The following is an 18,800-nucleotide window of genomic DNA, read 5'->3' as shown; positions in this document are numbered from 1 at the left end:
AGTGAGTGAGTGAGTGAGTGAATGAATGAATGAAACACTTAGTAATGAGTATTTTTATCTAATTTCTCCAGTTAAATTATCTAAAAAATAAATTGACATACAGAAATTATCAAGACTTTTGATATTTCTTAAAGCACTACCCTGTATCTACCTGCAAAACGTTTATTTTGTCTTGCTGCATCAGCAGATTTTTTCTCCACTTTTTTCACGTTGTTTATACTTAAAACAAATGAAAAAATATCATACATTGTCCGAAAGCTGTGGAAATATCTTTTGAATGTTGCTTCTCTTATTTCAAAGATTGAAAATTTTTAGATATTTTTAAGTAAAAAAAAAAGATTCATTAAAAACATGAAGAAGTCATATTTGGAGTGTACACCTGCTATTAACATCTGAGTGTGATCCAGATTCTTTAGCTGGCTGGTTATGGATACATGAAGGTCACACGGTTGAACATGCCAGTTTTTCTTTGTTCTTTTCTGAAGGTACAGTCCATCCAATTACCCCCTGGGTCATGTTTACAAAACACACAATGGATTACGTCCATCTCTGACTAAGGCTAAGCCATCTAAGACATGCTCTAAGTGTCCAACATTTCATACAGTCACAGAATCTATTTCTTCTCTTCCACCTGAGGGAATATTGGCCTTTGTTAGCACCAAAAACGGGCAAAGAACTGTTTCCAGAGTTTTTCTTGGCAAACTGTTTAGATGGATCATGACTCAAACTGCACACTAAAACTCCCCAATCCTAGCCCAAGCAGAGCACATCACATTAATTTCTGACTGCATTGGCCGCTAATTCAGAGTGAGCCATTAAGACTAGCAAAGATCAGACTAGCAAAGAGCATTACCTACTTATTCCAAAGTATTATGAGAAGCAAACAGATGATAGAAGAGGATTTGCCCTCTCTAAAGATAGATCCCTAGTGCTTAAATAGAAATATATGGCTATTTAAATTGCTTGATTTAAAAACACCTATGAAAATAGTATTACATTGTAGATCTACTAGCCTACTTTCTACAAGTGAGTAGTATTTAAAGAAAATATTTGAAAATTGAGAGACACTCGAGTCAACTTTCTATCATTCGAGTAATACGTTACAACAATGTTTGTGTATTTTGTCTGTCTTAGAACCGTGAGGAGATAAGAAAAGGTCTAAGACATTAGGAAAGAGGATTATGAATACAAGCCAAGCACATGCGCGTTAACAATTGGCCCCTTCATCCTGCGCTGTTCCCCAACCAGCTGCTTGACTCAAAATGTTTCTCGTTGCACATGTACAGTATTTATGTGAAGCATTCGTATAGTTTGTATTTTTTATCTTTTATTTTTCAGTTTGTATAGGGTAAATATTTATATATAGTATACTTATAGTTAAAATCTGTCAGTAGGTTAGTTGTGTATAGGTTTATAGTGTTTTTTTACTTCATTGTTGTATGGTACGACATTTCGTTCCACTGTATGTCCCCGCATGTAGCAGAATGACAATAAAGCTCAACTTGACTTGACTTGATTTACTGAAAAAAATATATATAAATAAATAAATAAACCAAACTCAACTTAAATTTTCTCTAATCAGACATGATTTCTTCCTGAGTTTTAGGTAACAGGCTGCATGTCTGCAGTCTTTAGATAAGTCATTTCAATTAGTCATTTGGGGAGTGACTGAGTGTATGAGAACACAGGAAATGAAACCAAGATGTTTATTGCAAAGTTGAAAACAGAATTTGGTTTGGAAATTCTGAGATGTGAACCTTAGTAAAAGTATTTGTGGCTTGGAGATAGCAAAGTCATGTGTTGTCATCTAGACCACCCGATTTGAATATAACTCTGAACCAAAATCACATATGAAACAATTATCGTTAAATGTCATTTTCAACATTCCTTTTATGACAAAAAAACTAAAAAAGAACATATTTGCGATTTGCAAAAAGTAAAGTCTTACTTAAACAGTTTTTTAAAGTAAAAACATCCTAACCATGTAAAAACTTCATATGCCATTGTGTCTAATTAGTGACTAACTTGTATATACACATTGTTTTTGCAAATATTTTGCACAAAAAACAATGGATGCTGACTTTAGGAGTGTGTTTGTTCAAATGGGCATCAGTTAGATAGAGCTGCTCATGTTTCTAACCCTGCTGGCATAAACAGTCAGGCAGATCTTGACTAAGAGGTCACAAACACATGTGGACCTTCACATGCAATAGATAAATTAGGTTGTGAAACACTCCAATACAAGCCGTTTTTAAGAGCTAGACTTATTAGTCAGAAGTTTTTACAGGTTATAACTTTTATCCAAAGTTTTGTCATGAAACTCCTCCACAAATATAACACATGAAACCACCCCATAACAGATCTATATAGGTGGAGCTGGGGAAGGTGGAGGGTTTCTGAAGCATGCTGCAACTGCTATAACAAGCACTAGCAGTGTCATGGTGCATACGTGCATGAGGATACAGGAACACGCCGACAAGGAGGTAAACTCAAAATAACAGTCTTTAATAAATCCAAACAAGGCAGGGCAAGACAAAGCAAGGTAGACACAGACAGGAACACTGGGGAGTAACGAGTAGACCAGATGAAATCAAACTGAATGAACAGGACTATAAATACACAGGATAATCATAGATGATGAGAAACACAGCTGGACAAGAATGAACTAATAATCACACTAGACGAGGACAGGAAACAAGCCAAATAAAGAAACATGAGGTGGGAACACATGACAGAGGTCTGACAAGCAGAGTATTTGAATGTTGAGCAGCAAGCTCAATGGCTGCTGATGTGAGAAAAAATCAGTTGTGCCATGTGAATGATGATGTGATTATATCAGATTGAGTTAGAACCTATAGGCCATCTAAAGTTTCATTACAGAACTTTGTATAATTTTTATTTATAATATAACTAATGAACTCCCACTACAACCAACGTAAGTGGTCTTTTTCAGTGACAGAAACTTCAAAAGGTCTTAGGTCTTACCTTACATTCATGAAGTAATTGCAGTCTGTTAATATTTTTTTTGTTCTGTGATCATTTACTATTGTACATTCAGGTATGACAAATGTATTGATATTATCTGTATTTTAGTAATCATGAATTTCACATAATTAACCAGTTGGTGTCAGAGTGAACAGAGCATAATAGTGATCAAAACACCTTTACATGCCATTTGAGCAGAGAGCACAAGTTTACATCAGTCACTACTTCCATTAATATCAATATGTTCAAAACTGCATTTCCCATTCAACACCCTTTAAATGAAGCCCTTAAAGGATGACATATAATAAAAATAACTTTAACAAAAGTGCTTTGATTAATATATTAATTATACTGACATATTGTTTTAACAAACCCTTTTTCTAATTTAGGTTATCTTAGAAAGAGTGGGGACTAAAAACAGATCTTTTCAGCAGCTGTGTTTTAGGTACATCATGTAAAACAACTGATAGTGTCACCTAGTGGCATGGATGCATAGTCATTCAAAAAGATGATCAGTTACCAGTGACATTGTAGATATGCGATGGTTTATCAAGTTTTTGCATTCCGCTTGTCTATATAAATATATAGCTGAAGGTTTCAGCATTACTGCAGATGCATTTTGACCTCTTTAACCTCCTTTGTAAGTGTGATTGATAGACCTATTTGTTAAGCCATGCTAACAACATTAGAGTTATCGAATAGCAAATGGGTTTCTCACTGTGAATTTCAGGTAAGTTATGCCTAAGAAATGTTGAGTATAGTGTACTGGGCAGTGCAAATACTGTAGTAACAGCCAGCCAACTGTTAACTGTTTGTACTGTAAGTCATGTTCACACAAAAAAAACTGCTTTTGAAGAAGCCGATGTTCTAAAATAGTCACACCCACCTCATTCCCTCAAAACTCTAGCAGACCGATGCCAAGAAAACCATTTATGAATTTATTATACCAACAGGAACAATGTGTGTAGGAGTTTTAAAGCTGATTGTTCTTTGATGTCTGTCCAAGCTCATCCTGTTACGATGAGCATGCTGTATGTTATGAAGCTTTAGGAGCAGTTGTTATTATTATTCTGGCCTCATGACATGGAAAGTGATGCCATGGTGAGGACATCCCCTAAATGGACACATGCTATGTTGGAGGTGGAGCTCTGAACACAGACAAGAGATGCAAGCGTATTATCACTGTTCTGTCGTCCAACCAAATGAACCTGACGCTGACTCTCTCATTCATACATGTACTCCTCAATAGCTAATCCCTAAGTCCAATTCTGTGTCTATTTTTATACGTATTCTAGCCAGAAAAAGACGATGCTAATCAACTAATAGGATAGAGAGTGAAATGAACATTTTATAACATAGGCTGTGTAAGCCAAAGAGAGGGAGGAGAGTTTGCACTATAAAGGCAGACAAGACAAACTGGGAATCACACTAGGAAATTATCAACACTAGCTACGGTGCTCACGTGCAACAGTCAAGACCAAAAGCAGAAGACACCCTCTCAAAACCAGGTAAGATCTGACCTGTCATCACACTGAAAAATGCACTTAGACTTTGAGGTGCAAGTTAAAGAGTTTAGGACAGCTGTTAATTTGGATTCAGTTTATGTTCATTGTGAAGACGCATAACTGTTCACTATAGGAAGATTGAAATGTAGCGTAGTATTTGTACATTTTCAGAAAAAATTGTACTAAGGTTTTCAATAGGATGGCACCCTTTCAAAAGGTACGCATTTGTACCTCATGTAGCCTAAAGGATGTATTTTAGTACATAAATGCACATATTAGTATATAAATGGTACATTTTAGTACCTTTAGAAACAGATACTGCTCCAGTGACGGTTTTTGTACCTTTTTTCTGAGAGATACTACCGTGTAGACTACAGACTGAGGAGCATCGGTCGTTTGCATAGGCCTATTCAGTGTTTTGCTTTCCAGTTATTCCTTTAACTAAACATTATGCTGATTGATATAACCCTAGCCTGAAGGAATGAGGTCATCTTTATCACGAATATTAATAGTTGATCACGAGAACGATAATCATCTAAATGTGACATATCATGCTTAGACTTTGCATCTTGATTGCACTTGAGAAAAGATTATCATTGTGTTTTGTTATAATTTTATTTTTGTTTCGTTTTATTACTTTTGAACCACACAAGCATGAGTGTGATGGATGAATTTTGCTTCCTAAATAAGTGTGTTATATTTCATGTGATTATTCGTACTCATTTACACATTAATAGTAATTAATTAATCTTATTTGTTGGGTATACTTATGCTTAGATTTTGAAACATTTAAATATTATTTAAAATATGTATTTTTAAATATTTCCAAAGGCCATGCAGTCCCACATTTTAAAGGAATTTAACTTGTTTTCTGTTCGAATGTTTAATGCATATTTATATAATGTATTTAGCAAAGTACAACTCATTTTGCACAAATTGTGTGCAAACTAAGTGACAAAGATGACTAAGCACTCAAGCATAGTGCGTGAATATTCAAAATACATTGCAGTAAGTTGGCCTCATTCACAGAGACGCATTAGAAACAGATAAGAGCTAATCCTGAGTGCGGCTTCTCCGGAGGATTATGAAGCAGTCTATCGTTAATGCTAATCTCAGTTTCCCTGATTAGCTCTAGTGGATTGAAATCTCAGCAGGACAACATACAAACATGAATGGTTTTCCAAACACTATTCTTAATTCAGGGAAGGATGTTGGTACTTTTAATGTTGCTAAATCACATGACTGCCCTCTACAGGCTTATTTTACACTCCATCCTTTTCACTTGTTATTTCAGAAAGCCTCAGGTGACTTTCCATAACCATGGCAAAGTAAGTTTGTGCATATTCATTTATTCCAACTATTTATAAATACTTGAAATATGAGACATATGACACATTTAAAGGCATTTAAGACCATAATTTCTCTGTATCCTACAGAGTATTCAATGTTTTATTCATATTTATGACACCTAGATTAAGCAGCCTGTTCACTAGTAGTATTAAATCTGTAGAAATCTTTGTGGTCTTCAATCCTAGTGGATTACCAGATTATAAGAAATCCCTTTTAGAGTGGATTGACAGGATTACCACAAGAGTTTAAAAGTAACAGTGCAAAGCTTAGTATATGCAGATGACTAATCACCTCATGGAACCTAACATTAAAAGCATGCAAAAGCAAATGATATTGTACTCTCATAATGATTATCAATGTTTAAGATTTTAATGTCGTTTCTACAGGGTTTTCAAGAAGACTAGTGGCAATGGTTTGGTAAGGCTTCCCTTATTACATATTTACACTTCCCATTACATGTCATCTGCTCCACACGCACATGCTCTCAACCAGGATTGCCAGATCTGAGTATCAAAACTAGCCCAATGCCCAAACATCAAAACACAAAACATGCCACTCCGAGACCTAAAATTGATATTTTGCATCACACACATTTTTAAATCACTATATAGGCTGGTAGTAATTATAAAAATGTGTAATATGTTGAACCTTTGCATTTTATGCAATATGTCAAGTTGGGAAAACAACAACCCCCCTCAACGGGAAAACCACAGAATTGGCAACCCTGCTCTAAACATATTTATAATACACAAGCACACGTGATAATCATCTCAGTAATCATTTATTACAGTTATGCCTTTATTTGGGGAGAAGAGACTTTGTGGACCATGTGGAACGTGTTGACCTAGTTGGTACGTTCTCGGCTACTTTTACGTTGTTTTACATAGATTATTCCCTAAGATTGTGGTAAATTTTGAACTTTTTTCAAATTAAATATATATATGTATATCTAAACACACTACTCTAGTTCAAAAGACTTGTAATTTCCCTCTCAGATGGGGTGCTCAAAATTGATCCTTCAGCTCTTAATGGAAGAAAAGGTATGATTTAATCTAATACATTATCATTAAATTAATTAATTTAGACACTTGATCTAAATGATTGAATTTTTTAGTGTGGATACAGCTTGCATGTGCCTTCCGCTATGGACGAGAGGATCTGGATGTGATTGGAGTTTCCTTCAGAAAAGACATCTGGATAAAGCGCATTCAGATGTATCCCTTTGAGGGAACCAAGCCCCCAAACACTCCAATGCAGGATGCGCTTTTGAAGAAAGCTGGAGACCAAGGACATCCCTTCACTTTTGATGTAAATTCACATTTATGCATCAAGCATTGAGAAAACAATCAAGGATGTCCTTCACTGGTGTCTCTTCTGTTCTGTATCAGATTCCAGCACATCTTCCTTGCTCGGTGTCCCTTCAACCAGCACCAGAGGATGCTGGGAAGGTACAGTAGCAGAAAAACATGCACATGTGCAAATACACTCACAAACAGAAAACTATGATTCCCTAATATGTAACATGTCTACTTTTACAGCCTTGTGGGGTTGACTATGAAGTCAAAGCCTATATTGGAAATGAAGAAGACGAGACAGATGAAAAAGTTGACAAGAAGTATATACTGCTCCATTTTAAAATAAAGATGCTCGCCATCAAAATGAATACATTTTTATTCTGATTCCAATATTTCTACCAATAATAGGGACACTTGCCGTCTGATTATTCGGAAAATTCAGTATGCACCCAATGAGCTAGCAGCCGGACCTAAAACTGACCTCAACAAACAGTTTATGACTGCAGACAAACCAATTCATGTGGAGGCCTCCATGGAGAAAGAGGTACAGTGTTTTAAATGCCTGTAGTTGATCATTTATGAAATGGTGATGGTTTCGTCATTTGCAGTTCTATGTCTCTTCATTCTCGGTTGATTTCTCACCCTTCAGCTCTACTATCACGGAGAGCCCATTCCTATCAAAGTGAAAGTGAATAATGAAACCAGTAAAGTAGTGAAGAAAATCAAAATCAGCAGTAAGTATTTTTATTATTCATATTAGTAAACTAAACAGCCAGTTTTCACTCATTTAAACTACTTAAAAGTGATATATATATCATGATATATTAATGGAAACTTTAATGGTCCCTTTGGGGTCTCTATGGTAATTTGTTGCCTTCTATTGATGGCTTGTTAAAAACATGAATTCCTAATGGAATATGGCCCAAAACACACTACTGGACAGGGTTGCCAGGTCCATGTAACAAAACCAGCTCAAAGGTCAATTTCACAGAAAACCCACATGTTTGTTTTGGTTTGAGATGCGGTGGTCCCTTGTGACATCTAGTGGTTAAAAATCGTATATAACACCTTTAAGAATGATTCATTATTGCTTTTAAGTAGATGTGTTTCCCACAATGATCCACAATAAACTTTAACTCATTGTATGTTTCAGTTCACCAAATTACAGATGTACTGCTTTACTCAGCGGACAAATACCACAAATGTGTCCTGAGTGAAGAATTTGCGTGAGTGCACAGAACTTCACATCACATTTGTGAATTTGACTGAGAATTTTTAGTATTATTTTTGTAGCACATTTAATAAATAATATTAAATAATATCATACTCAAATAATTATCATAATTGTTCACATCATGTTTGTTTTTGATTGTTCTTGAGAGGTGAACAAACCACTTTTTGTGACAGGGACCAAATTAATGCGAACTCCACCTTTGACAAGGAATATAGAGTCACTCCTCTGCTTGCCAATAACAAAGAGAAACGTGGTCTTTCACTGGATGGCAGACTGAAAGATGAAGACACTAACCTGGCTTCTTCAACAATGTCAGTTAATCTTTATTACAACAATTTTATATTTATCTTAAAAAAGTAGATGTATAATGTAAAAGTCAATCTGTATCAGACAGATTTTCATGCTTATAGTTCAAATAGCATCTCTGTATTTTTATACAGTACAAAAAAAAAATGCACAGGCAGATAAACAAGGGGACTTATCTAAATCTCTGTATCTCTCTGCAGTCTGCTACCCAACACGGATAAACAAATGCAAGGCCTTGTTGTTTCCTACAAAATTAAGATTACCCTGGTAATGGGAGGTGGTCTCTTGGGAAGCCTAACATTAAGGTTTGCATCTTTACATTTCATCCCAGTGTCTCAGTGAGGAGTCATAGAAGAGAGCATTTTACCTCCTTTCTCTAATGACTTTTACTGTGTTATTAAAGAAGATGTTTCCCTTGATAATGCCCAAACACTACTTAACAAGGAACAGTCTGTTTAGAGTTACCTTGTCATTAACCCACAATTAAAATAAATCCAGCAGTACACGGTGTGATGTGGTTTACCATTGTGAACAGTGAAAGTACTGTTTATCTTCTGTACACAGTGATATTACCGCTGAACTCCCCCTGGTTCTGATGTCACCTAAACCAGCAGGTGAGGTTTCTGTTCTTTTATATCTAAAATGAGGGGGGCTTGTGTATGTGAGGTATATACAGCCCAGTCTTCCAAGGACAGTTCTGTATTTGTGACCACAACATATTTTAAGTTTCATTTTACCCTGTTTATAAAGTGGCACTGCTATGAAATATTCTAAAGAGCATAATTTTCTTGTTTTCTAACTGCATCCGTTCTCAAATTGAGCAGAAGTGTAAGTATCAATCTAAACTTTTTTCCCATGTTGAGAAGGAATGTTAAACTTCTTTTTGTTTTGAATCATTGAGGCCTAAACAAAAATTATTTATTTATTTTTTAATCCAGGACTGATATCAACCTTGAATAGACTCTACAGCCAGTGACGGAGAGGAGCAAGTCAGAAGGAGAAACACTGAATAGATGCAGATTCCAAACAACTTCATTTCATGAGCCATAGACTATAGATGCTTCCTTGTTGCAAATACCTGTGTAAAAGTAATTAGCTGTATAATGTTAAAAATGGGCTAAAGGCCTTGTACACTAAGATGAACTCAATGACATTGAAATCAAGCATTGGTCTAATGCTGATGTCATGTTTATTTCTTCTGCCTTTATCATGGGATCTCGGTTTAATGATGATTTAGTTTCTTTTTGTATGTAAATGTAAAATATGAGTAGTAATGAACAACTTACAATAAATGTATTATTATAATTATATTTGTTTTTGTTTTCCTGTCTGTGGTGATGGTGAAATTAATAAACATTGGACTGTTATTTGGACCACTATCAAAGTCTATTCTCATCCTTCAACATGTCTTTATATAGATGCCTATAATTTGGTATGCATCATGTAACATTAGTTACATAAAAGAAGAAAGGTATGTGTATATATAGGCGCCTGATTTCTTTTTTCAAATCTTATGAATGTTATGAATATTAATCATCTGTTAACAGGTTAATGCAGTGACTTTCACTGGTAACGATTGAGTCGCCGTTTCTGAATGAATGACTCTTTTCCTGGTTGCACTAGCAGCAGTGGATTAGCTTTAGCAGTGTCAGTATAAACTGCATATTAGTCTGAATTCACCTCAAACCGCAGCGGTGTTACACTCAAGGTCACCTAAACAGAGCTGCTGGACGACAAAGGTAAGCTTCACTTTAGTGTTATGCTATACATTCGTGTACTTTGTCGTGTAGTTCACCGCAAAAGCGCATAAACATCGTGACAAAACGATGAAGAACAGTGACTGCGTCACTTTCAGTGTCTCCTATTGAAACTATTGGTTAGCATAACCATGAAGGGAAAATCACAAACCTATTCCTAAGTGCATGTTTGACGAACGCTGTATTTTAAAGAGTTCCGGTTGTGCTATTTAAAATACAAATCCTTTGCAGTTATGTCGAGAAATATCGCTATAGTTTCTGTAAATCTGTAGGACAGACTGTTGCGAGGTCTGTAATCATGTTGTCAAATGTCATAGTAAATATGCTGGGCAAAAACAGCATAAAGATTTGAACGCCATATTGATTTAAGGCAAACAACTCCATAACACTCAGCATCTGACTATACACTTAAATAGCAATTGCGTGATTTTTGTAGCTAACTTAGCCCACATATACTGTTCTGCATCGGTGTATCATAATAATACTGGCCGTGTGAAGCTCCCAGCATGCACTGCGTGCACTACGCAGTTTCCGGTTAGCTGCTGGCTACCGTTAAACACCGGGATGATCAGACCTCATTCACCAGGCCCGTGTGTTTCAAGTAAACCCGCTGGTCTTCGTTACTGGAACTGTAATATCGATGATTACCGGCAGCAGAACGAGAGTGACAAGCAGTGGTCCGCTAGACGTCAGTTCATTGTGAAACACATTGAAGAGTACGAGAGAAATGCTCTTGATAAGCTGCTGGCCCTGTCGATGGTGTGGGTTAACCATGTTTTCCTGGGATGCAGGTGGGGACTGGATTCAGTAGGATTTGGGAATTAGGTAGTTTGGTTATTTTTGGCGGGAGTTTGAGTGAATACTTATATCACAAAAGTCCTGGTCAAGTTTATTTTATGTCATATTTATACAGACCATCATAATTGCAAAGTTATACATTAGTAATGCCAACCAAAGCATGTCAACATTATGGCTGTTCTTTCTTTGACAGGTATGGCTCCCAAATGATGCACAAGGTGCTTGAGATGGCAGAAGGGATTGATGTTGGCGAAATGCCCTCGTATGAACTAGTTCCAAGCACCGAAGCAAAAAAGAGGCCATATTCATCTGATGGAAGTAAGTCTATCAGTGCTTGAAATCAATCTGTCTGTCTTTTTATCGATCTATCAATCTTCCCATGTGTCACATTTTTATAAAACGTTTTTCAGCATTGAAACTTTTTGTGGGTGTTTTGCATCAAATAAACAATGTAAATATTTTATTCTGCATTTAAACAAAACAAAATATTAAGTAATCATATTTGCATGCAAATGGATATTTTAATCATGCAATATTTCATATCTCAGGTGAAGAGCCCATGAGGAAGATGCCTGTGTCAAAACTCACATCTAGACCTCGATTTGAACCGGTACACTTTGTAAGTGGGGGAAGCAGCGGCAGTGGAATCGGAGAAACTGACGAAAAAGAAAACGAGAAGGAGCGCAGGAGGGGTGAGATGAATGACGTAAGACAAAGGGAACCAGATCATCCGCCGTACAATGGTAACCGTGGCAACTGCTCCTCTTCCTCCTCGGGCTCCCTTGAGACCAGGAGGTACGGTAATGATTCTTGGCCTGAGCACAGAAGCAAGGATATGGCCTCGGGCGGCACATGTGGGCTTGGCTATGGCAGCAGAGGGTCCACCCCGAACTTCATGGGCAAAGTGCAGCAGGAGTACACCGCTAGATATGAGGCGCATACTGCCAGACAATCAGACTCCTACTCGCAGGCCGGCCGAGCTGATGGATACGGAGGTTCTGGACGTTCTGGAGCCTGGGATAGCGGACGCCATGGACTGGGATTTGGACATCAGGATAGGCCAACCACCAGCAAGGCTTTCAGCAGGGTATACGACGGTCCAAGCAGAGGCGGCTCTGGCCTTCTCCCAACACCTTCACTGCCGTCTTCTATCCCCACATCAACAATTGATGAAAAACAGAGGCTGATTACCAGAGTATCATCAGCCGTTGCCGTTACCCTGAGAGATCCTGCGTTCATGAGTGGACCCGACATGCCAAACTACAATTTCATACTCAATCGCAGCATTCAGGCTTGCAAAACAAACCCAGAGTATATATATGTTAATTTAAGAGATATTCCACCTGCTGACCTTCCTAAAAACAGAAAAATACCCTCTGAAGGATATGCTTGTGAACTGAGGTGTCAGTCTGTGTACCTTGCCACTGGGTACTCTGGGAGCAAAAACGGTGCCAGAGACCGAGCGTCAGAACAGGCCGTCAAGCTGTTCATGAGGCCGGTGGAAATTCGTGTCCTGCAACGGCAGTACAAGCGTACTTGCGTTAATGATATGGTGGTGTGCCAGGTAAACACTCCAAACCCAATCCTTCCCCCACCTCTTCGCAACCCCGAGGACAAGCCGCCCCCTAGTACCAAGGGCCAGTATGAGCCTGACCGAAGCAAACACTGGACAGAATTTGTAATCATGGAGAACGCACACGATGCCATCTGTATACTCAACAACTCGGCTGCGTTCAACCGTATGAAGGTTGATTATACTTTTGACCCGGTTCCCAACAGCAATTTATGGCTCTGTAGTGTGTACTTACAGGACGAGCTGGTGGCGCAAGCCAGAGGGACCAAGAAGAGCTCAAAACACACAGCAGCGGAGGAGGCGGTGAGGAAGTTGCGAATGAACCAGGCTGCTCGTCAACAAGAGCAACAACAGCAACAGAATTTTTCTGAAGGCAACCACACTTCAGACCAGCCTGGTAGTCGCTATGCTCAGCAAAGCAACAAGAAAGCGCAGCTAGGTGAATTGGTCATCCTTGAAAACTCTGATAACGCTATTTGCATAATAAATGACACTGCTCAATTTAATAAAGTGCTTGCTGACTACAAGTTCACGGTTCTGCCGGACCATCGTTGGCAGTGTGAAGTTTACCTCGACGGTCGGTATGTGGCTGCGGGCGTTGGACCCAAAAAGACAGTGAAGCACATTGCAGCAGAGGAGGCCCTCGCCACACTTCGGTGCACACAAGCTGTGGTGAAGTCCAACCTCAGGAAGGAGGGCCACGTGGATGCAATTTCCCGAAATCAAATCATGGCTCGTTCTGGCGAGGAATCCATGCGGCAGGAGATCAAGGAGGACAACATTGGTAACCAGCTACTTCGGAAGATGGGCTGGACGGGTGGTGGTTTGGGTAGAGAAGGAGAGGGCATTGCTGAGCCCATCAAGGTCAAAGAGCAGTTTACCAGGGAAGGACTCGGTATGGACATGGACAGGCAGAGTAATCAGCTGACTAAGCGCGATATTGAGGAAATAATTCGGAATTATGCGAGTTCTGAACGTCAAGATGACCTGCGCTTCTCCACAGAGCTTAACAATGAAGAGCGCCGGCAGATACACCAAGTATCCCAAAGATACGGGCTACGCAGCAAATCGTACGGACAGGGCCGACAGCGCTTCCTCGTGGTTAGCCGCAGAGTTCAGAAGGAACTGCTGATTGGTCAGCTACTGCAGGAGGGGCATGTGGGACGATATGAACTGGTGAAACCTCAGGCTTCACAATGACTAGGCTTAACAGGCCTCTGAGAAACCAACAGATGACCATTAATAAAATCAGAGCGGTTTTACCTGTTACTTCTCTTGTTAATATGTTTCCGAAGAGTGTAAACTATTTTTTAAAAAACGGAAGGTGGACTGAAGTCTGGAAAATCTGTCAGCTCTCAATGACAAGTGTGTATCCTTTGCCATTCTTTACTGTGTATTTCTGTACAGTTCGTCCAGATTTGCTGTTGGTTAGTTTAAGACCATACGATGAACACACATTACTAACTAAACTTTGTGATATCACGCATCCTGTGAATGATATTTATTGACATGGATATTAGTGAGGCCTTTTGGCAGCATGTGTTCCTCTCTGAAATGACATTCCATTTTATGTTTTCACAATGGACAATACATCATTCACTCAGTCATTCATCCGTTGTAAGATAAACACTTGAAATATAAAAATAACCCTCAAGTAATTACAAAACAGTATATATTTTTGTCATTTTCTGGTTGTTGATTGTAGAATTTTTATCTCAACCTTACATATTTCAACTCCCTGTCTGGCAAATGCCTAAGCAGCAATCCCTGTGAACTTGTTTTTCATTGCGAATACTGTCAACCAGTCTGCTTGTGGTGACATTAAATTTAGTCTGGTCATTGTCCATTTCCAAGTTCATTTAATGAAATGTAAATGCTTATCTTTGTTCAAGAACAAACACCATAGAGTTCATTTTTTTGTTTATTTACAAGAAGTGAGAAAATGTACAGTTTCTTACATGGGTAACTAGTGCAAATCCGACACTCTTGGTAAATTAGAAAAAAAAAAAAGATTAGCTTAAATGGATACTGCATGACAGCATCACATCCATATGGTTGGAGAAGCAATTTAATGTGAAAATAAACGGCACTGTAATGGAACTTAAGAAAATGAGCAAAATAACCATGCATCTGGGGTGCAACAGACACAAAATAGTGAATACAGAAAAAAGAAAAGCAACACACGCTCAACTATGCCAATTTGTAATATTCTGAATCCCAGGCCTCAGGCGTGGGGCTTTGTGGGACAGAAAGATCACTGTGTACCTTCAAACAATTACACCGTGTCAATAGGTAACACCTTAAAAAAACAGTATGAACTGCTTAATTAAACGAACAAACCACTTGCACTTGATAATAAAAAAGGGCCATTTCCAACATTTGGTACATTACAATTTCAGGTTTTCCAAGTGCATTTATAAAGGCATGTTTCTGAAACGTAAGCTTTCCATACAAGACAATATATATGTTAACACCCATCTTTAATGTCCGTGAAATTTCATTTGGAACTCTAAACGACACATTAACCGGCAATCGGTATGACACTTTTGCAGACTCAAAGAACTCAATCTCTGGATTCAAACAAGGATACTAAACTTGGATTTATACTGAAAACAGCAACCAACATGTTAATACCCAAAATTAAATCAGCCCAGTGTAGGAGCAACTCATAAAACCAAAGAAATAAGATGACAAAAATGAGGGCAGGCCAAATAACAGCAAGTAACCCTAGCAACAATATTTTGTTAAACTAAGGTTTATCCTCATCCAGGATAAGGTTCTGTATGAAGAGGGAGACCACAACACAACAGCACTCTAATCTTGCAACAGCTACAGAACAGACAATTCTACCGAGTACGTGGAGAATGATTCAAAACATGATGTGTTTTATTTTATTCTTTGCAAGGTGGTTTTCCTCTTGTTGGCGAGGCGGACTATTGTTCGTATGTGAACTGTAAGGAGGGTCAACAGTCACGCCAGCTCTGTTCCACAATGGCCGACACACGCTTCTCATACTCTCTCTTGTTTTCCTGATACAGCTGAGCTGCCTGGCTGTTGGCAGGGCTGTTTGGGTTCGGCTCATCCAGTAAAGACTGTGACAATGAAAGGTATGTTAACAACCTGAATAACATACTAACATTTTTTATAAAACCATCAAAAAGGTATAAAGAAAAGTTTCAAGAAACGTTAATTAGAAAATTCCAGACTTCTCTTTAGATTAAGTTAAAAATACTGAATTTACAATTTGCTATGTTCCCAGTATAATCAATGAATATATCTATACAGCACAATAAATCTCTTATTTACATGGTCATAATGAAAGCACACAAAACTTTAAACCGTGTGCTGAATAAAAACTCCATAGTTTTGAGCAGGATTCTCTCCAACTCTACACGTCTGATTGACCGGAGTGTTCACACGTGCCACCGGTCCTCAAGAATCTCTATCATTACATTTAAAATATTTCAGTATTGACTTAGTACCGAAGTACTGGTAACTTTTGACAACACTACTACAAACAAAGCCTGAATGAAGAAAAATTCAATTTGAATGTTTCTTTAAATTACTTGTACGATACTATTTTGTTACTTTAATTCTTAATAAAAATAAATTGCTTTTCATTGCAAAATGATTAATCAGGAATGGAGTGAGACTAAAAATCCACCAAGCATAGGGTAATGGTGACACCTGATTAGAAAAAAAAAAAAAAAAACTCTTGAATGATTAATTTTTTTTTTTTTTGAAATTCTTAGTTTTGTATTTTAGAAAATAGAATGGGCCAACAATCTGGAAACGAACATTTTTAAATACTCCGTTTTCTTTTTTTTCCCGATACTTATCCAGACGTGGAAAATAGTCAAATCAAATTGCATACATGTCCATACTGTATAGGAACCCTGTAGTTTGTGCAGAAAGAAGTGCAGACATATCATACCTGTATTGAGGTTAAAATTGAGGAAACATCATATGTTGGACTCCAGCGATTTTGAAGAATATCCAAACATATACTACCATCTGCATAAACTGAACACAAAGATATACAATTAGATTTTATGGTCCACTTACACATACTTCATAAATGCAATACTAGGATTTTTAGAAATATTAAACTTGCCATTAGGGTGAAACATTTTGGAGACAAACCGGACCGTAGGAGGTTTGTTTGGATATTCTTCTGTAAATTCTATTGTAAGTTTGAAAGTTCCTATGACAAGAAGAAAAAGAAAATATGAAGCAAAACCATTTGCCACATGTAAACAAAAAGAACCATACCATGCCAAATACTAGTACACAATTATACAGTGGCACATGCAGAATAATCGGTTGTCGGTATTTGGAACCCAAAGCGCAATCCTTATTCAGCTGTTAGTGTGGTTTAAATTAAGGTTTACATTATGATATTAATCTAACCAAACGTGACAGTGAAGACATTTATAATATTACAAATTTAAATAATAATGTTATGAAAATAGTTTTTAAATATAGCATTATACGAAAGTTTGAAGTCAGTAAGTTTTTATTTAATAGAAACTGATACTTTTATTCAGCAAGGACACATTAAATTGACCAAAAGAAAAAAAAATATTAAATATTAAGCAGCACACCTGTTTATAGCAATGATAATAGAGACATGTTCTTGAGCAGCAAATCAGCATAATAAAATTATTTCTGCAGGATCTTATGACACTGAAGACTGGAGTAATGTTCAAAATTTAGCATTGCCATTACAGAAATGAATTACATTAGAAACCTGTCATTTTAAATAGTAATAATAATTTGCAATATTACTGTTGCAATAAATGTAACCTATGTGAGCAAAAATAATAATAGAAGAAGAATTTTTTAACTGACCCTAAACTTCTGAAGTTATTTCTCCAATTGCCACATTAAAACTGAAAAACATATAACAGGTTGTGTTTTCTTGACTTACCATCTTCAAAGGGTGTTCCTTCAGGGCTGTAGGCAGAAGAAATGGGTCAATATGTCAGGTCACACACAACACTTGGCATGGCAGCAAGAAACAAAGCCAAAATCACCAGCCAATGTGCAGCAGACCTGCGCATTAACGTTACTGTAATCCAAAAATAACAAGGCACACAGTCTACGGATATGACATTATAACCTGCACCACAACAACACAACACAACACACAGCTCTATTCAGGACACCGTCACTTCAAAGATCAAATAACCAGCACCTCTTATGGGGGACCATATTTAAAACTGCTTACATTACCGCTAACAAGCTGGATGTCATCTCACAGACCTCGCTTAGTCTGAGATAAACAAAATTACCAGTGTTCACTGTTCATCGCTGTCAAAAAAGGCAAATGATACAAACCCAAAAATGACTGCGTTCCAGACCATAATGTTGTTTTCCGACGGGGCTCCGCTAACTCCTGCTGGTGGATCCTCCTGGAGACTGAAAAACAAGTTACATTACATATAATACACCTACATTACGACAACACTAAATACTGCACAGACAACATCCAAATACACGATCGGAGAGGAGTAGCGATGTTTATAAATGGCTATTGTGGGGAAAAGTCGCCATGTTAAAGCCTGAGAGCAGCCGGTGTTCAAAAAGCTACCGAGGGCCTTTAGCATTTTCTGTGTCGCTTACCGTTTAAAATCTCTCATCAGACGCCGTCTTGCTGGGGTTGACATGGTTTAATTGGATAGCCAAGACATAAACATAAGGTATCGACGTTGTTACTTTGAATCAGGTTCGATATTTTTAGCTCAACGGACGTCAGTTGCGTCGACTCGGTTTAATATCGATGTTAGCCGTTCGCTCTACTAAACCCGTCTCTCTGGGACTGGACCAAACCAACACAAAGTGGGGGGCAAGCAAATGCTCGATGATATAAAAGTGAGGCCGTTCACACAACTGAAAACGTATTAGTGGTGTAGAAATCATTAGTAACGTATATGTGTGACTGGCTTTATTAATTCGACTGTTTTCAATAAATAAGAAATACAGATATATTTAAAG

The 18,800-nt window shown here is 37.7% G+C and overlaps 3 protein-coding genes across 8 annotated transcripts; 2 read left to right on the top strand and 1 right to left on the bottom strand.

Moving 5' to 3' along the window:
• The first annotated feature begins 4,174 nt into the window (after nt 1-4,174).
• On the top strand, nt 4,175-10,053 carry LOC306853674 (arrestin-C-like). Of its 4 annotated transcripts, none has more exons than XM_079391254.1 (15): nt 4,175-4,493; nt 5,785-5,818; nt 6,227-6,257; nt 6,631-6,691; nt 6,836-6,880; nt 6,955-7,148; nt 7,229-7,288; nt 7,379-7,455; nt 7,544-7,679; nt 7,785-7,869; nt 8,289-8,361; nt 8,543-8,680; nt 8,876-8,980; nt 9,240-9,289; nt 9,614-10,053. In XM_079391254.1, exons 2-15 carry the CDS (start codon nt 5,811-5,813, stop codon nt 9,649-9,651), a joined length of 1,101 nt encoding a protein of 366 aa, XP_079247380.1. In that variant the 5' UTR covers nt 4,175-4,493; nt 5,785-5,810; the 3' UTR covers nt 9,652-10,053. The 4 variants fall into 4 exon arrangements, with proteins under 4 accessions (XP_079247380.1, XP_079247383.1, XP_079247382.1 ...); XM_079391257.1 differs by having other exon boundaries at nt 4,410-4,493; nt 6,966-7,148; XM_079391256.1 differs by lacking the exon at nt 6,631-6,691 and having other exon boundaries at nt 4,410-4,493; nt 6,966-7,148.
• A 222-nt stretch (nt 10,054-10,275) lies between these two features.
• On the top strand, nt 10,276-14,748 carry LOC306853672 (NF-kappa-B-repressing factor-like). 2 transcript variants are annotated; one of them, XM_079391251.1, is made up of 3 exons: nt 10,276-10,414; nt 11,424-11,548; nt 11,779-14,748. In XM_079391251.1, the coding sequence occupies exons 2-3, from the start codon at nt 11,437-11,439 to the stop codon at nt 14,001-14,003; spliced, it is 2,337 nt and encodes a 778-aa protein (XP_079247377.1). In that variant the 5' UTR covers nt 10,276-10,414; nt 11,424-11,436; the 3' UTR covers nt 14,004-14,748. The 2 variants fall into 2 exon arrangements, with proteins under 2 accessions (XP_079247377.1, XP_079247376.1); XM_079391250.1 differs by lacking the exon at nt 10,276-10,414 and adding an exon at nt 10,956-11,223.
• On the bottom strand, nt 14,731-18,641 carry LOC306853673 (ubiquitin-conjugating enzyme E2 A; the record flags this gene model as incomplete). 2 transcript variants are annotated; one of them, XM_079391252.1, is made up of 6 exons in its annotated part: nt 14,731-15,895; nt 16,738-16,826; nt 16,918-17,007; nt 17,734-17,759; nt 18,144-18,224; nt 18,429-18,641. In XM_079391252.1, 6 exons carry the CDS (start codon nt 18,470-18,472, stop codon nt 15,767-15,769), a joined length of 459 nt encoding a protein of 152 aa, XP_079247378.1. In that variant the 3' UTR covers nt 14,731-15,766. The 2 variants fall into 2 exon arrangements, with proteins under 2 accessions (XP_079247378.1, XP_079247379.1); XM_079391253.1 differs by lacking the exon at nt 18,429-18,641 and adding an exon at nt 18,357-18,412.
• Between the last annotated feature and the right edge of the window lie 159 nt (nt 18,642-18,800).

The sequence above is a fragment of the Barbus barbus genome, assembly GCF_936440315.1.
Source record: "Barbus barbus genome assembly, chromosome: 33".
NCBI classification, from domain to species: Eukaryota; Metazoa; Chordata; class Actinopteri; order Cypriniformes; family Cyprinidae; genus Barbus; species Barbus barbus.
The sequence above is the reverse complement of the archived record's forward strand: the minus strand, read 5'-3'. Positions and strand labels throughout refer to the sequence as shown.

Excerpts from the sequence above, each read along its gene's own strand:
- LOC306853672 (XM_079391250.1), top strand. The coding sequence starts at position 10,997 with ATGATCAGACCTCATTCACCAGGCCCGTGTGTTTCAAGTAAACCCGCT. Across the intron at positions 11,224-11,423 it reads CATGTTTTCCTGGGATGCAG|GTATGGCTCCCAAATGATGC; the intron begins GTGGGGACTGGA and ends TTTCTTTGACAG. Across the intron at positions 11,549-11,778 it reads GCCATATTCATCTGATGGAA|GTGAAGAGCCCATGAGGAAG; the intron begins GTAAGTCTATCA and ends TTCATATCTCAG.
- LOC306853674 (XM_079391254.1), top strand. Across the intron at positions 7,289-7,378 it reads CACCAGAGGATGCTGGGAAG|CCTTGTGGGGTTGACTATGA; the intron begins GTACAGTAGCAG and ends CTACTTTTACAG. Across the intron at positions 7,870-8,288 it reads GAAGAAAATCAAAATCAGCA|TTCACCAAATTACAGATGTA; the intron begins GTAAGTATTTTT and ends TGTATGTTTCAG.